The 13,648-nt window shown below is 42.4% G+C and overlaps 1 protein-coding gene across 1 annotated transcript in view; it reads left to right on the top strand.

The window, feature by feature from the left end:
• LVRN (laeverin) overlaps window positions 1-13,648 on the top strand; it is a 105,385-nt gene that overhangs the window by 44,710 nt on the left and 47,027 nt on the right. The window contains exons 10-12 of the mRNA XM_054987546.1: window positions 2,528-2,697; window positions 3,816-3,892; window positions 5,944-6,083. Of these exons, the coding sequence (XP_054843521.1) occupies window positions 2,528-2,697; window positions 3,816-3,892; window positions 5,944-6,083 (387 nt within the window). The remainder of the gene's footprint in view (window positions 1-2,527; window positions 2,698-3,815; window positions 3,893-5,943; window positions 6,084-13,648) is intronic.

Below are 13,648 nucleotides of genomic sequence, written 5' to 3' on the forward strand. Positions count from 1 at the left end.
AGCGGCATCTTGGCCAAAATGATGGGTCTCCCGGGTGGCATATCAGCTGAGATTTCATTCCCCCTTTTGCAGTTTGAAGGGTCAAAATGTCAGCTCTGGTGCTTTTGCTTACCTTTAATCCTACTCCATGTGTGGGATCAAACCGTAAGACCTGGCCATGCTATCCCAGTGACTTCTCACTGAATTGTGGCTGCCTATGCAGTATTCTTTTTTTAAAAATTTTTTTTTAATTTGTTTTAGTTCCATCTTATTCTAATAACAAAATTAATCAAAAGTCTTATATTCTTTGGATACATGTTATAAATCATACATTCCATTTCATCTCTACATTTCCATCATAATTATACGATTTTCACTACGCTATTATCATTATAAGTCTGCATTCTTTAATTATAGTACTTCTTTACTGTGCTCATTCATTTGCTTGTATTCTGCTAACATATAGTTATGTCTCTATTTTATACTTCCGTTTAACCCATCTATAAAATGGGGTCCATTTTTGTTTTCCATCCTGTCCGTTTATTTCTTTTATTAATTCTGTCAGTGTGTCCATTTCTGCTGTATCTAAGATTTTCTCTATTCTTCTTTAGTTGGTATATCTGTGTTTTTCCAGTATCTGGCATATACTATTCTTGCTGCTGTTATTATATGTATTATCAAATATCTATTTCCCTGTTTAGCTCCTCTGGTATTATATTTAACAGGAGCGTTTCTGGTTTATATGGTATGTTTATTTCTAGCACCACTTGCAACAGCTCATGTATCCCTTTCCAATATCTCTTCGCTTTTTTACATAGCCACCATATATGGAAAAAGGTGCCCACTTTTTCTTTGCACTTCCAGCATTTATTGGGTATTTCAGTGTACATCTTTGCTAATTTTTCTGGTGTCACATACCACCTATAGAACATTTTATATAGGTTTTCTTTAAAGGTGGTTGATTTTGTTATTTTTATGTTTACTCTCCATGACTGCAGCCATTGCTTCAGATCTATGCTGTGCCCCAGATTTTGTTCCCACTTTACCATATGGTCTTTTAAAGCCTCTTCTGTCTTCAGTTGTTTCATGAAGGCATATAATTTTCCTATCAGTTTACCATCTGTTTCTAACAGCAACTTATTGAAAGGGCATCGTTCCAAGTAGAATCCCTGTGTTTTGTCTTTGGCAAATCTGGATTCTATTTGCGCTCTTAGCCACCATCCTGTCTCTATGTTCTGTTCTTTTAGTTCTTCTGTTGACTTTAGCTTACCATTCTCCCCCGGTAGCTGTTCATAGGTGTGGATATTTTCCCACCTTAGTAAATTTGGTTGGGTGAATGCTTCCACTGGTGATAATCCATCTTGGTGTTTTGGTATATATTTGGGGTTTTATTTTCTCCCAGACATTCATCAGGGATTTTCTTATTATGTGATCCTTAAAATACTTATGTGTATCTTTTTTTTTTGGTACCAGAGGTAGGCATGCCATCCTATTTTAAGGTCATGTCCTTCTAATTTTAAAAGCCTTGGATCGCGCAATAAGATCCATATCTTTATCCGTACCAATGTACAGGCCTTGTAGTATAACTCCCTAGGCAATGTTCTTTGCCTGCTTCCTTGTGGCTGCTGGTGCTGTCAAGGCTGAAATGGAGTGCCTAGTGCCTGCTGTGTGTGTCCTGTGAACTTCCCCTCTAGGGCCAGTGGTTAGAATATGAGTGTAGGTGTGGTGACTGTGGGTTCATGGCCATCCTGTGGGTTTTTTTTTGGTCTTTTAAAACTTTTTCTGGAGACAGGCATGTGTGGCTCAGAGCAGGGATGATTTTGTGTGGCTGGCCAGCACTTTGGCTGCCTGTCAGACCTTGCTGGGGAAGGGGTGGGCATCCTGTCTGTTGCATGGGTGTCTATCTCTTGTGGGCTGGGGAGGGGCCTCTCAAGACCTGTGCTTCTGTTGAGGTTGCACTGTTGCGGAGTTTTCCCTCCCTATCCACAGGCTGGGGGGAGGAGGTGGGGGCTAGTGTCAAGGGCAGTGGTTGGATTAGTCGCTGGTTATTATCTGTGCTTATGTGAGCTACTCATGGGATCATCATCTGCTGTCTGGTTGGTGAATTTTGCTGGGGTTGCTGCAGACGCTGGTGTGCTTCCAAAGGGCTGCATGTCACTGTTTCCCTCTGTGGAATGTCCATAGGGAATGGACCAGTGCTGCTGCAGTTGCATTGATGGTTCTGAGAATTCCACTGTACATATCCATTTCCAGTTAGGACCCAGGATGTGTTATTTTTCCTAGTTATATTTTGCTGTTAAAAGTTTATGCAAATAGTCTACTTGCAGTAATGTAAAAGGGACTCCCAAGAACTTTTTAGAGCAGCAGCAACTGCTAGGAGAGCTAGGAAAGCATCCTGTTTATGGAAACTGATGTGCATCTTTGTGAGCTATCACTTTTGCAAGGACAAATATCGTGGTATTTAGGATCTGAAGTATCTGATGTTGAAATAAATATAAAATATTTTAAAAGGGAACACACTTATATCTAACCCAAACCTTTCTTGTAGGTAATAGATGAACAGACTGATCTCCAGTTGCCAGCACCAATAAAAGTTATAATGGATTCTTGGACCTGCCAGCCTGGCTTTCCACTCCTGACTGTAAATCTGTCCACTGGAAATATCAGCCAGGAGCAATTTTATGATGAAAAAGACAAAAATGATACCAGTATTTCCAAGTATGCCCAGTTTAGGTTTTTAAAACAGTGGGTGGTATCTTGTGTTTTGGAAATGTATTTAGCTGATTACTTACTTTGTATTATATTTGATTTCTTATTGAGCTGTCAGTGAATGTGTGAGCTAAAAGTGGTAGCTGAGCAGTTTCCCTTGTCAATGCATTGTTGTTTCCTGTCATATGAAACCGAAAGGCTGTGCATGCAAAATTGAATTGATTAGACCCAGCACCTGCCACACAAGGCTTTTATCCATGCAGGTCCCATGATTCTTAGCATACCTGTTTTTTTAAATTGTATTTTATTGAATTTTCAAGCTTTTATAAACTATAACAAACAACCATAAGAACAATAACAGTAAACATATCCACACCCCCCCCCCCCCCAAATTGGAGTGTAAATATATTTCTAACGACTAGTGCCAGGGTTTATAGAAGATATAGCACATTTTGTAATAAGTAAATAATAAAAAAGGTTGTATAGCATGCTTGTTTTTATGGTCAGTGGTCACTTCCTCCTTTTATCGCCAGTGGAAAACTGATTAGAACCAAGCCATTTCTAAATAGGGTAAAAGTCAGTCTGTGAGCATTCTTGTGAGGGCTTGGGACTCAGAGAAATCCACTGCTGCTAGGAGGGAAGCATCATCCAGGACTATCTTTTCCAGAATCCCTGAGAGGGAACTGTTCAACAGGGAGTTAGAATAAAGAGCTGCTCAGTTTCTGCTCTTCAGGTCTATGAGTAAGACCTGAAGAACAGAACAGTGTCAGTCAAAACGGATGAGGAGAGTGGTATACCACTTACACTAAACTAATATGTATTTTTATAATCAGTTTGCACTTGTCCAGATTCTTAGGTGTAGTGCCAGGATACACAATTCTGCATCTGTGCTTTTTTTTGCCAAAACAGATGGTTTTTGTGGAGTGGGGATTCCTGGAAGACAGAGCTAGTTCGGAAGGAGTTCAGAGATTTTGAGCAGCTCTTCCATAGCCTTTCTTCATCCTTGTATGTTCTCTAATGTATGACAAATACCAGATAAAAAACAAAAATTAAATTTAGAATGAAACATGTTACAGTTTATTTACATATTTCTTAAGCTTCATTATACATTTTTGTTTTTAACTAAGTAACACATGGATTATTCCGATTTCTTGGATAAGAAATGGAACTGTCCAGCCTTTAGTGTGGCTTGATAAGAAAAGTGGTAAGTATTTTTATTGAATTTAAGAAAGCCTCCACTGTTTGTGATGTATAATCTTGAATGTATGTAAAAATATCCATAATCAATGAATATTATGTATTACGTTAAACTGTTTTCAAGGGTATGCAAATTTTAGTTTAGCTTTAATAGTGCTTCTAACCTTTGATGGGGTTCAGTTGACCCTGGCTGACTTAGTAAAGAACCTAGGAGTTATGTTCAATCCAGCATTGCTGCTAGATAAACAAGTAAATGCAGCTTCAAAAAAGGCCTTCTCCCAACTCAAACTAGCCTGGAAGATGAATCTTGAAATGGCCAGTCTGTCCCCTTGGATTCATTGCACAGACTACTGTAATGCACTCTACATAGGTCTCCCCTCAAACTCCCCACACTACAGGTAGTGCAGAACGCAGCAGCTTGTTTACTCGCAGGAGATAGATGGAGCATGTGTATCACTCCCATTCTTCGGTGTCTCTATTGGCTTCCTATCAGCTACATTCAGTTTCATGAGACTAATTCAGCCCCTTCCCAGCCGGCAGCCAAGGGCTTGAGGCCGGGGTCGCATTTGCTGCATCGGAGAAAAAGCGGCAGCGTTTTCCCCGGCCTCGTAGGGCCACGTGGGGAAGGGGGCATGGCTAGGCGCCTTGACAGCGCAGCCCTGCCCCCTGTTCCCTCACTCGAGTTGAGAGGGCAGGCTGCCTGGTGGGAACCCCTGGAAAAGTCCTGCCCTCATGCTCTGTGGTGGGGGTGCTTGGAGCTTTAAGGGAGAAACCATCCACCAGGCTGGACGGATCCCAGCCATGCAGTTGGATGGCTCGCATCTGAGGCAGCGGGGCTCACCCAGACAGGTCAAGGCGGGGTCCAGGGGAGTGACCCCAGGGCTTTACCTGTACCGCTGGTTAGGCCCTTGCCAGGTTTCAGTTATTGCATTTCATGTTGTTGCCATAAATAAAAAGTGGCCCTTTATTTCCCAAGCCTTGTGTCTGCCTCTTTATTTCGACTGAGGGGGCAAATGAGACAATGTATTAATAAGGTAGGATCCTGTGGAAAATCTTGGAGAAGGAGTAAGCAGAGTGCATATTTCCCTGCTTTCCTTTCTCCCAGCAGCGGCTGCTGCTTGTCTTTGAAATGGTCTTTGTGTATCATTTGATGAAATAATTAATCTTTAGAGAATGAAAATTTTCCACAGAGAACTAAAGAACTGAAACATATTTCTGCCTCAGATTTCTACTGCTGTGTGCTGGTGTGCTAGCCACTGTTATCATATGTTGTAAGCTTCTGATGAAAGGTGTAAAAATGACCCATTTTCAAACTTGCTAGTAATCAACATACCTTGCAAAAATGCTGTTTTTCTGTGTAGTCTGGAAGTACCTCACCATTTTCTTATCTACACTTGTCACTGGAGGCCACATTGTGGGGAAGGAGCAAGCACTCATCTTTTCCCTCTTATTTTGGCATTATTTAAGGGACAATAAGTTGTAATTTCAGAATGTTATCCATGTTAGTATGTTGCATCTAAAACAACAAATAGCCTTATGGCAAGCCGTAAATGATCTCCTGATATGATATGAAATTCCACACACCAGAGGAAACTATGGCCAGATCTTAAGTTGGTGGCTAAGACAGAAAAGCATACCTTTAGTTTGAATGACACTTTTGTGGCACCTTAAACTAAAGCATTTATTATGGCATAATCTTTTTTTTAAAGCCAAGGGAACCTTTGTCAGATCCATTTGATGGGCTCTGGTTTGTGCCACAATAAGTGCGTTAGTTTTTAAAGTATTACAGGACACTGCTATTAAGTTATAAGTATGCTTTTCTGTCTTATGTACCAACTTGCAGTCTATCCTTAGTATGATACATTTCATATCTCCTGGGAGGGATAAATTATTCAGGGATTGGCTTCTGGTTTTATTTGTTTTATGCATTACAGCAAGCAGAATTTAGTACTTTACTACTTTTGCATTTGACATGAATCCTGCAACTTAATGGGCGTACACACTTTTGTAGAAGCAAACCACTGAATTCATGCTAACTTTTTTCTCTGCTGCCTACAGAAGTGTTTCCTGAAATGAAAATATCAGATTCAGAATATGATTGGATTATTTTAAATGCAAACATGAATGGTTATTACAGAGTTAACTATGGCCAGTTCTACTGGAGAAGATTGGCCAAAATTCTTGAAAGTGACCCAAAGGTATGATTATATCTGTAACTATTTGCAAGTGTCCACAAATTGTGTATGAGCTTGATAGCCAACTGTTATTTTCTACTACTCAGCTGTAAAATCCAATCTACCCCAATGCTACCTCTAATACTAAGACCTTATCCTGAAAACACTTTTCTTGGAAGTAAGCCCCGTTGAATAAAATTGAACTTATTTCTGTGTAGACCTACTTAGGCTGCTCCCTGCTTTATTAACAAAATAATTCTTCAGATGTGAAGAACGCTGCCATATACTGAATGAAGCTGCCATATACTGAATCAGACCATCGGTCCATCATGGGCAGTACTGTCTAAGACCAGTAGTAGATCTCCAGGGTCTCAGATGGGTCTTTCACATCACCTGCTACCTGGATCTTTTAGGTGAAGATGTCAGGGATTGATCCTGGGACCTTCTGCATACCAAGCAGATGCTCTGTCACTGAGCCGCAGCCTCTCCCTATGTTATGACCCCCTCTGACTGACCCAGTGACTGATTCTGAGTGCTCCAAGGAAGAGCCTGAGGAGCGAAGGCCAGGGAACCAGGAGGACCAGTGAAGCTGGGAGGGCCTGATGCTGTAGAGGCACTGGCTGACCATGCCCCAGCAGCCTGCAAGAGAGACTTTGCCACCAGCATTGCTGGATGAACTGGTCCATTAGGTGCAAGTCATGAGCTCCAAGCTCCAGTCTACGCTCCCAAGTCTAGACAGTTAAGCTTGAGGCCTTACTCCAGAGGACCCTAAACCCAGCCTGTCTGCAGTGCACACTAGTTTTCATCAATCTTACCTAGGCTGCTTCCACACACCCTGGATAATGCACTTTCAATGCTCTTTAATGATCATTTGGAACTGGGTTTTCATGTGTGAAACACAAAATCCACTTCTAAAGGATTGCTAAAGTGCATTGAAAGTGCATTATTCAACGTGTGTGGAAACAGCCCTAAATTAATGAACAAATGAAATCATTTCTTTTAAACTACTGTTATTTTTGACCAGTTCACTCTTTTGTTTATTTTTGTAAGCATGCTTATAATTTTTTACCCCACGCTCAAATATTGCAGACTAGAACATGTACATACTCTGGTGGTCCTAGGCATGGGGCAGTCCTTACTCTTGGGATATAGCTCCTCCTCTCCGAAGGCAGGGTCAGTCAGCTGATTTTGATCCCCGAGGGGAGGGGCTTGTCCCAGGGATCGCCAGTCTTTCTGGCCCTGCCTTCCAAGCAGGATGTCTTCAGTAATGCTCTGCAGAGTGCAGCAATCCTGGTGAAGAAGAAACTGCCAGAGATGAGGTGGGCATGGTGGTGCACACCTGTAATCCCAGTACTCAGGCAGTGTGGAGCTCACGCAGGAAGGGAAAGGCTGTACCGCCCTAACCCACTCTCATTTCTCTTGGAGTGATGGCGAGCATTATAGCTGGAGGTCCCTAGGTTCTCCTAGGTTCCACGGCTGCAACTGCAAACTCCACTGAGGTCCACCACCTACGGGCTAGGAGGAACACCCCCCTCGGACAACCAGAGGGTGCAGTGTTTGAATCCACGGTAGCCTGTCATGGAGACCGATATTATTGGGAACTCCCTCAGGCTTGGAAGGAACAGCCAGCAGCAGCAGCAGAGGAACTGCTCCAATCCTGGCAGCCCCGACTGAACCACGGTAAAACTGATCCAGCAGGGAATGGGGACTGCGAAAGGAAGGAGGGAGGAGAAAAGAGTAGCAGAAGCCTCGGAGCCAGCTTGCCCCAAATAAAAGGAACCCTTTTATTTCTCCTTTTTTCAGTCACGGTTCCTTCACTTTTGCTTTCTCCCTTTGGCAGAAAAATTCTGTTGGAGGGAATGTTAGTAACAGCAGTTTCCAGCCATCTCCCAGGCCTCAGGGAGCACAAATCTGTGGCCTAGATGTGCCAAACTCCCAGGCCTCGGCCCCCTTCTGGGCCTCTCAACAGGCCAGTGAAAGAAAGGTCCAAGGGCCTGGACCCATCAGGCAAGGACACCAAAAAAAATTTGTTGGCATAATGTCAGCAAAAGCAGGCCTAGCCACCTCCCAGGCCTCAGAGAGCACAAGCCTGCAGCCTAGATTTGCCAAACTCCCAGGCCTTGGCCTACTTTCGGGCCTCTTAACAGGCTAATGAAAGGGAGAAGGTCCAGGGTCTGAACCTCTCAGGCAAGGATTCGAAGAAGTGAGCTGCTGTAACATTGTGATTAAGTGACTGGGTGACGAATCAGCACTCTGCTGGTTCAAATCCGATAATTGCATTAGCTCAGTAGCTGGCCTTGGGTAAACCTCCCTTTACATCCTCAGCTACCCAGTAGTATTCTGACCTCATCACAGCTTTGATTGGTACTGATCTGTCCAGAAGAGCAGTACATACACACAGTTGTTGTTGTTATTTGAAAAACCTATTGCTTTTTTTCTGAAGAAAGAGGTGGGGGAACTCTCACTCAGGTCAACTCCTGGGAGGAGGTGGTGTGCCTCTCACTACATGCACTCCCGGGACCACACAGTGATGTCACTTCCAGGAAGTATTGTCATCAGGCAGGCCATGGCCGCCCCGGGACTGCTCCTGTGCTCCGGGGGGGGGGTCTGATTTGGCCTGGATAGGGCTAATTTCAGCCCGAATCAAGCCTGAATCGGTGCGAAATGGGCTGCTTCACCACAGGGGAGCACTCCCCTGCCCAGCAATGGCCAGCTCCGGGCCATTTCGAGCCAAAATTGGGTCAAAATTGACCCCAAATGGCCCAGATCAGCCTGGAACAGGCTGCTGCTTCATGGGAGAGCACTCCCCCGCCTAGCAGTGGGTCCAATCCTGGCCATTTTAAGCCTGAATTGGGCCCAAAATGGCTGAAAGGGGCCCAAAAAGACCAGGATCGGGCTACTGCTGCGCGGGGGAAGATCCCACCTGTCAGGGGCCCAATCTTGGCCATTTTAGGCCCAATCCTGGCCATTTCATGCTCGAATTGGGACCAAAGGGGCCGAAAGGGGCCCAAAATGGCCAAGATTGGGCCGCTGCTGGGTGGGGAGTGTTCCCCCTCCCAGCAGAGGCCCAATCCTGGCTGTTTCACACCCAATCCTGGCTGTTTTGGGCCTGCAATGGGCCCAAAATGGTTGAAAGGGCCCCAACATGGCCTGGATTTGGGCTGAAATGGCCTGCAATGGGCCACTGCTGGGCGGGGGAGCTCCAAAATAGGAAAAGGGTGGGAAAAGGGGTAATAAGAACACTTTGTAAATCTCTCTGAGTGGACATTAAGTTGTCCTGAAGGGCGGTATATAAATCGAATGTTGTTGTTGTTGTTATTATCTTCCCCCGATCAGAGAGGAGGCAAGTGCCATTGAGAACACAGCCCTCTGTTAAGCTCCAACCAGAGGACTCTGAGCTATCAGGTTCTCCTTCAGCCAAGGAAAGAAGGGGAACTGTTAAAAGAAGAGAATATTCCCTAGTACACACAGTCACCCTGAGGCAGACAAGGTTTTTCCCTAGGAGCTGTATTCTAGATTGCTTCCTGAGGTGTTGAGAGTCCCAGAGTTTTCCCATGTCACCAAGAGGAAGGAGGAATCAGACCCAGATTTCCCAGAAGGGTCGGAGAGTATCCTCCCCAAAATCGGGAGCAAGTCTGCCAGGGATTCCCCTTTCCAGTAGCCTTTTATATCTGAAGATGGCTAAGAGAGAAACTCCAGCAAAACCCAAGCTATAACCACTCTGTTTCTTTTTTCCAAGTCTTATACTCTGATTCCAGAGGCAACTAAGAGGATCAAGCTGCCAGTGGTGGATGATCCAGTAACCAGCCTGCCATCTAATCCCGTGCTGCCCACTGACACGGACAGCCTACCCAAGGATTCCTATGTTAGTCAGTTCAAACCGGCTCTGTGCAGAAACTTGGAAACTTCCACTAAATCCCTCAGAGCATCGGCAGCAGTTTTGCTTTTGGCTAGAGCCACATTCTCTTGGGCCTCAGACCTGGCTAGAGTGAGCAGCAAGATTCTCAAAGAGCTGAAAGACAGAACTAAGAAAATAGCCATGGTAATAGTCTCTAGATGCTCTTCTATGGTCAGCAAGAACTATGGTTTCAATGTGGCAGCCAGGCACAACACTTGGCTTAGGAACTGGAACATCGACCCTTTGGCCCAAGCCAATTAACTGTGGTTCCCTTCAAAGGTATTAACCTGTTTGGAAAAGCTCTGGATAAAAAAAAAGCAGAACGTCCTTCCCTCAAAGAAGAAGGAAGGGAATTCAAGGAAGAGTCTTAAGTTCTTTCAAGAGTCCAAGAATCCTTTCCAAGGATACACTAGACCATTCAAAGGAAGATAGCAGATATCAAGAGGATGGGACTCCCTCTTCCCTCAACAAATCTGGTTGGAATACCAAGGGACCAAAGAAGGGAACTCAGTGTGACTATGCCAAGGCAGCAGGCGTGATTGTGATTGGAAGGTGCTTACAATACTTTACAAACTCTTGGCAGCAAACAGTAAGTGACAGGTGGGTGCTGGATATAGTGATCAATGGATATTCACTGGAATTCAACTCTGTGCCACCTGGATTTTTCCTCCAGATCCAAAAGAATTGGTTAAATGAAACAGACACATAGGGACAAGAAAGTTTGGAATGGAAATACTCAAATTTGTCATGACTACCATTAGGAAGGGAGGTTGTCTGGCTTCCATTGATCTCTCAGAGGCAGTTCCAATATAGGGCTCTGCCTTTTGCCCTGAAAGCACCACCCAGGGTGTTCACCAGAATCTTAGTAGCACTGATAGCATGGCTAGACTGCAAAGAGTGGCTCCTTTTCCTATATCTGGATGACATCTTGGTCATGGTTCCATCCCTGCTACCACAGGTGGAAACGGTGAAATTAACAGTAGCCTGTCTGCAGGATCATGGATTCATGGTCAACGAAGAAAAGACCAGTTTTATTTCTAACCCAGTAAACATTGCACCTGGGAGTAGTGATAGACATGGCTCAAGACAAAGTCTTTCTGTCACAAGAAAGGCAACAAAGATCCAGATGATGGAAACAGAAGTCTTAAAGAGGCAGAAGGTGGAAGTGATGCTACTGGCTCAGCTGCTGGGGATGAGGATATCCTATCAGGATGTCCTCCAGCTGGGAAGGTTCTAGGCCCATGCACTCCAGAGATTCCTGTTAACATACCAAGAGGTGTTAGAGAACAAGACGTCCAACATAGTTTATTTATTATTTTTTTAAATTTTTATTGGTGAGTTTATATTTCATATTTAAAACATACATTCCCATCATATCTAATTTACTCTAACCCCCACCCTTTCCTCCCCCATCCTTATCGACTTCCAACAGCTTTCCAACCCTTAACCCTTCTTATTACTTAACTTAACTTATATTCTTCTATAACACATATATCATAGTATCTCTTACTCTAAGCATATTCAAATTATTATATATATATACTATATTAAAATCACTAATCCACCAATATATCCATTTTACTCTTCCTTAATTAGACTTTATATTCTAAGTAAGATTTGCTTAAACATAATACTAGCTTAGATTGTAGTAAATTCCCCCTTAATGGTAAAGTCGCTTATCTCTTCTATTTTCAACATCACATTTTAATAGTTCTCAAACTGCCACAGTTCTCCCTTCACATCCCATTTTTTTTCTAAATATTGTTTCAATTTCCCCCAATCAGCAATAAATTGTCCTGGATCAAGATCTTTAAGTTTTCTTGTCATTTTGTCCATCTCCGCCATGTACAGCAATTTGTAAATCCAATCTTCTATAGTTGGTATTTCTTGTATTTTCCATTTCTGCGCGTACAAAAGTCTTGCCGCTGTAGTCATATAAAATAACAATGTTCTGTACTGCATTGGAACACCTTCCATTCCCAAGTTCAGTAGCAACAATTCTGGGTTCTTATTTATTTGGATTTGTAAAATCTCATTAATTGCTTCAATTATATCTCCCCAGTATTGCTTAGCTACCTCACAAGTCCACCACATATGGTACAGTGACCCTTCATGCTTTTTACATTTCCAACATTTGTCTGACATGTTAATATTTCCTAATGCAATCTTCTTTGGTGTTAGATACCATCTATAGATCATTTTTTATACATTCTCTTTGATGTACGTACAAGTTGAAATCTTCAATGTGCTCCCACGCCTCCATTGTTATTTCTTTATTAAAATTTATTGCCCACTTCACCATCTGGACTTTTACTATTTCATCCTCCGTATGCCATTTTAGTAGTACTTTATAAATCTTTGAAATTTCTTTTTTGCCTTCTTGTAATATCACTTCTTCTAATTCTGAATTTTCCATTCTTATTCCTCCTTTTAAACAGTCCGAGTTGAAAAGATCTCTGATCTGTCTATATTGAAACCATCCATAACAAGGAGACAGCTCTTCTTCTGTCTTTATTCTTATTGTTGAATATTGTATTTGTGTTACCTCCTTGTAGGTCAGACGTTGCTGTTCATTGACGACAGTTCTCGGATCTATTACTTCATACGGAACCACCCATGAAGGAATTCCTTCTTCCATATAAACCTTATACTTCTTCCAGATTGTGAAGAGACTTCTTCTAATATAGTGGTGCAAAAACATAGAGTCTGCTTTAACTTTATCATACCACAAATAGGCATGCCATCCAAACAACTTTTTGTGTCCCTCCAGAGCCAGCAATTTACGGTTTTTTAACATTATCCAATCTTTTAACCATGCCAGACAAATTGCTTCATAGTATAGTCTTACATTGGGCAGTTGCAAACCACCTCTTTCCTTCGCATCCTGTAATACTTTCATTTTCACACGTGGTTTTTTTGCCTGCCCACACAAAGTCTGAAATTTTCCTTTGCCATTTGTCAAATTGTTTGGAGTCTCGAATAATTGGGATTGTTTGCAACAAGAACATCACACGCGGTAAAACATTCATCTTTACTGCTGCTATTCTTCCCAGCCATGATAAATTCAGTTTATTCCATTTTATCAAATCTCTCTCTATTTGTATCCACAATTTCTCATAGTTATTTTTAAATAGATCTATATTTTTCGCAGTCAGTTCAATACCAAGATATTTTACTTTATTAGTTACCTCACAATCCATTATCTCCATTAGTTCTTGCTGCTTCTGCTTGGTCATATTTTTACATAATATCTTCGACTTTTTATTCACATAAAATCCAGCCAAATCTCCGAACTCCTTTATTTTGTCTATTATTTTAGGCATATTCTCAATTGGATTGTCTACTATTAACATTATATCATCTGCAAATGCTCTGACCTTGTAGGAAAATTCCTTTATTTTTATGCCTCGAATTGTATCATCCTCTCGTATTTGAATCATTAGTATTTCCAAGATCAAAATGAACAACAATGGAGACAGAGGGCAGCCCTGTCTTGTACCTTTGCTTATTTTCAACTTTTTAGTTAAGTCATCATTCACTACAATCGCTGCACTTTGGTCTCTATAAATTTCTTTAACCGCTTGTATGAACTTTTCTCCCATTTGCAGCTTTTCCATAGTGGCAAACATAAAGTCCCAGTTCAGATTGTCAAATGCTTTTTCTGCGTCCACGAAAAAGAAACCAACCTCCC

The sequence above is a fragment of the Eublepharis macularius genome, chromosome 8, assembly GCF_028583425.1.
Source record: "Eublepharis macularius isolate TG4126 chromosome 8, MPM_Emac_v1.0, whole genome shotgun sequence".
Lineage (NCBI taxonomy): Eukaryota > Metazoa > Chordata > Lepidosauria > Squamata > Eublepharidae > Eublepharis > Eublepharis macularius.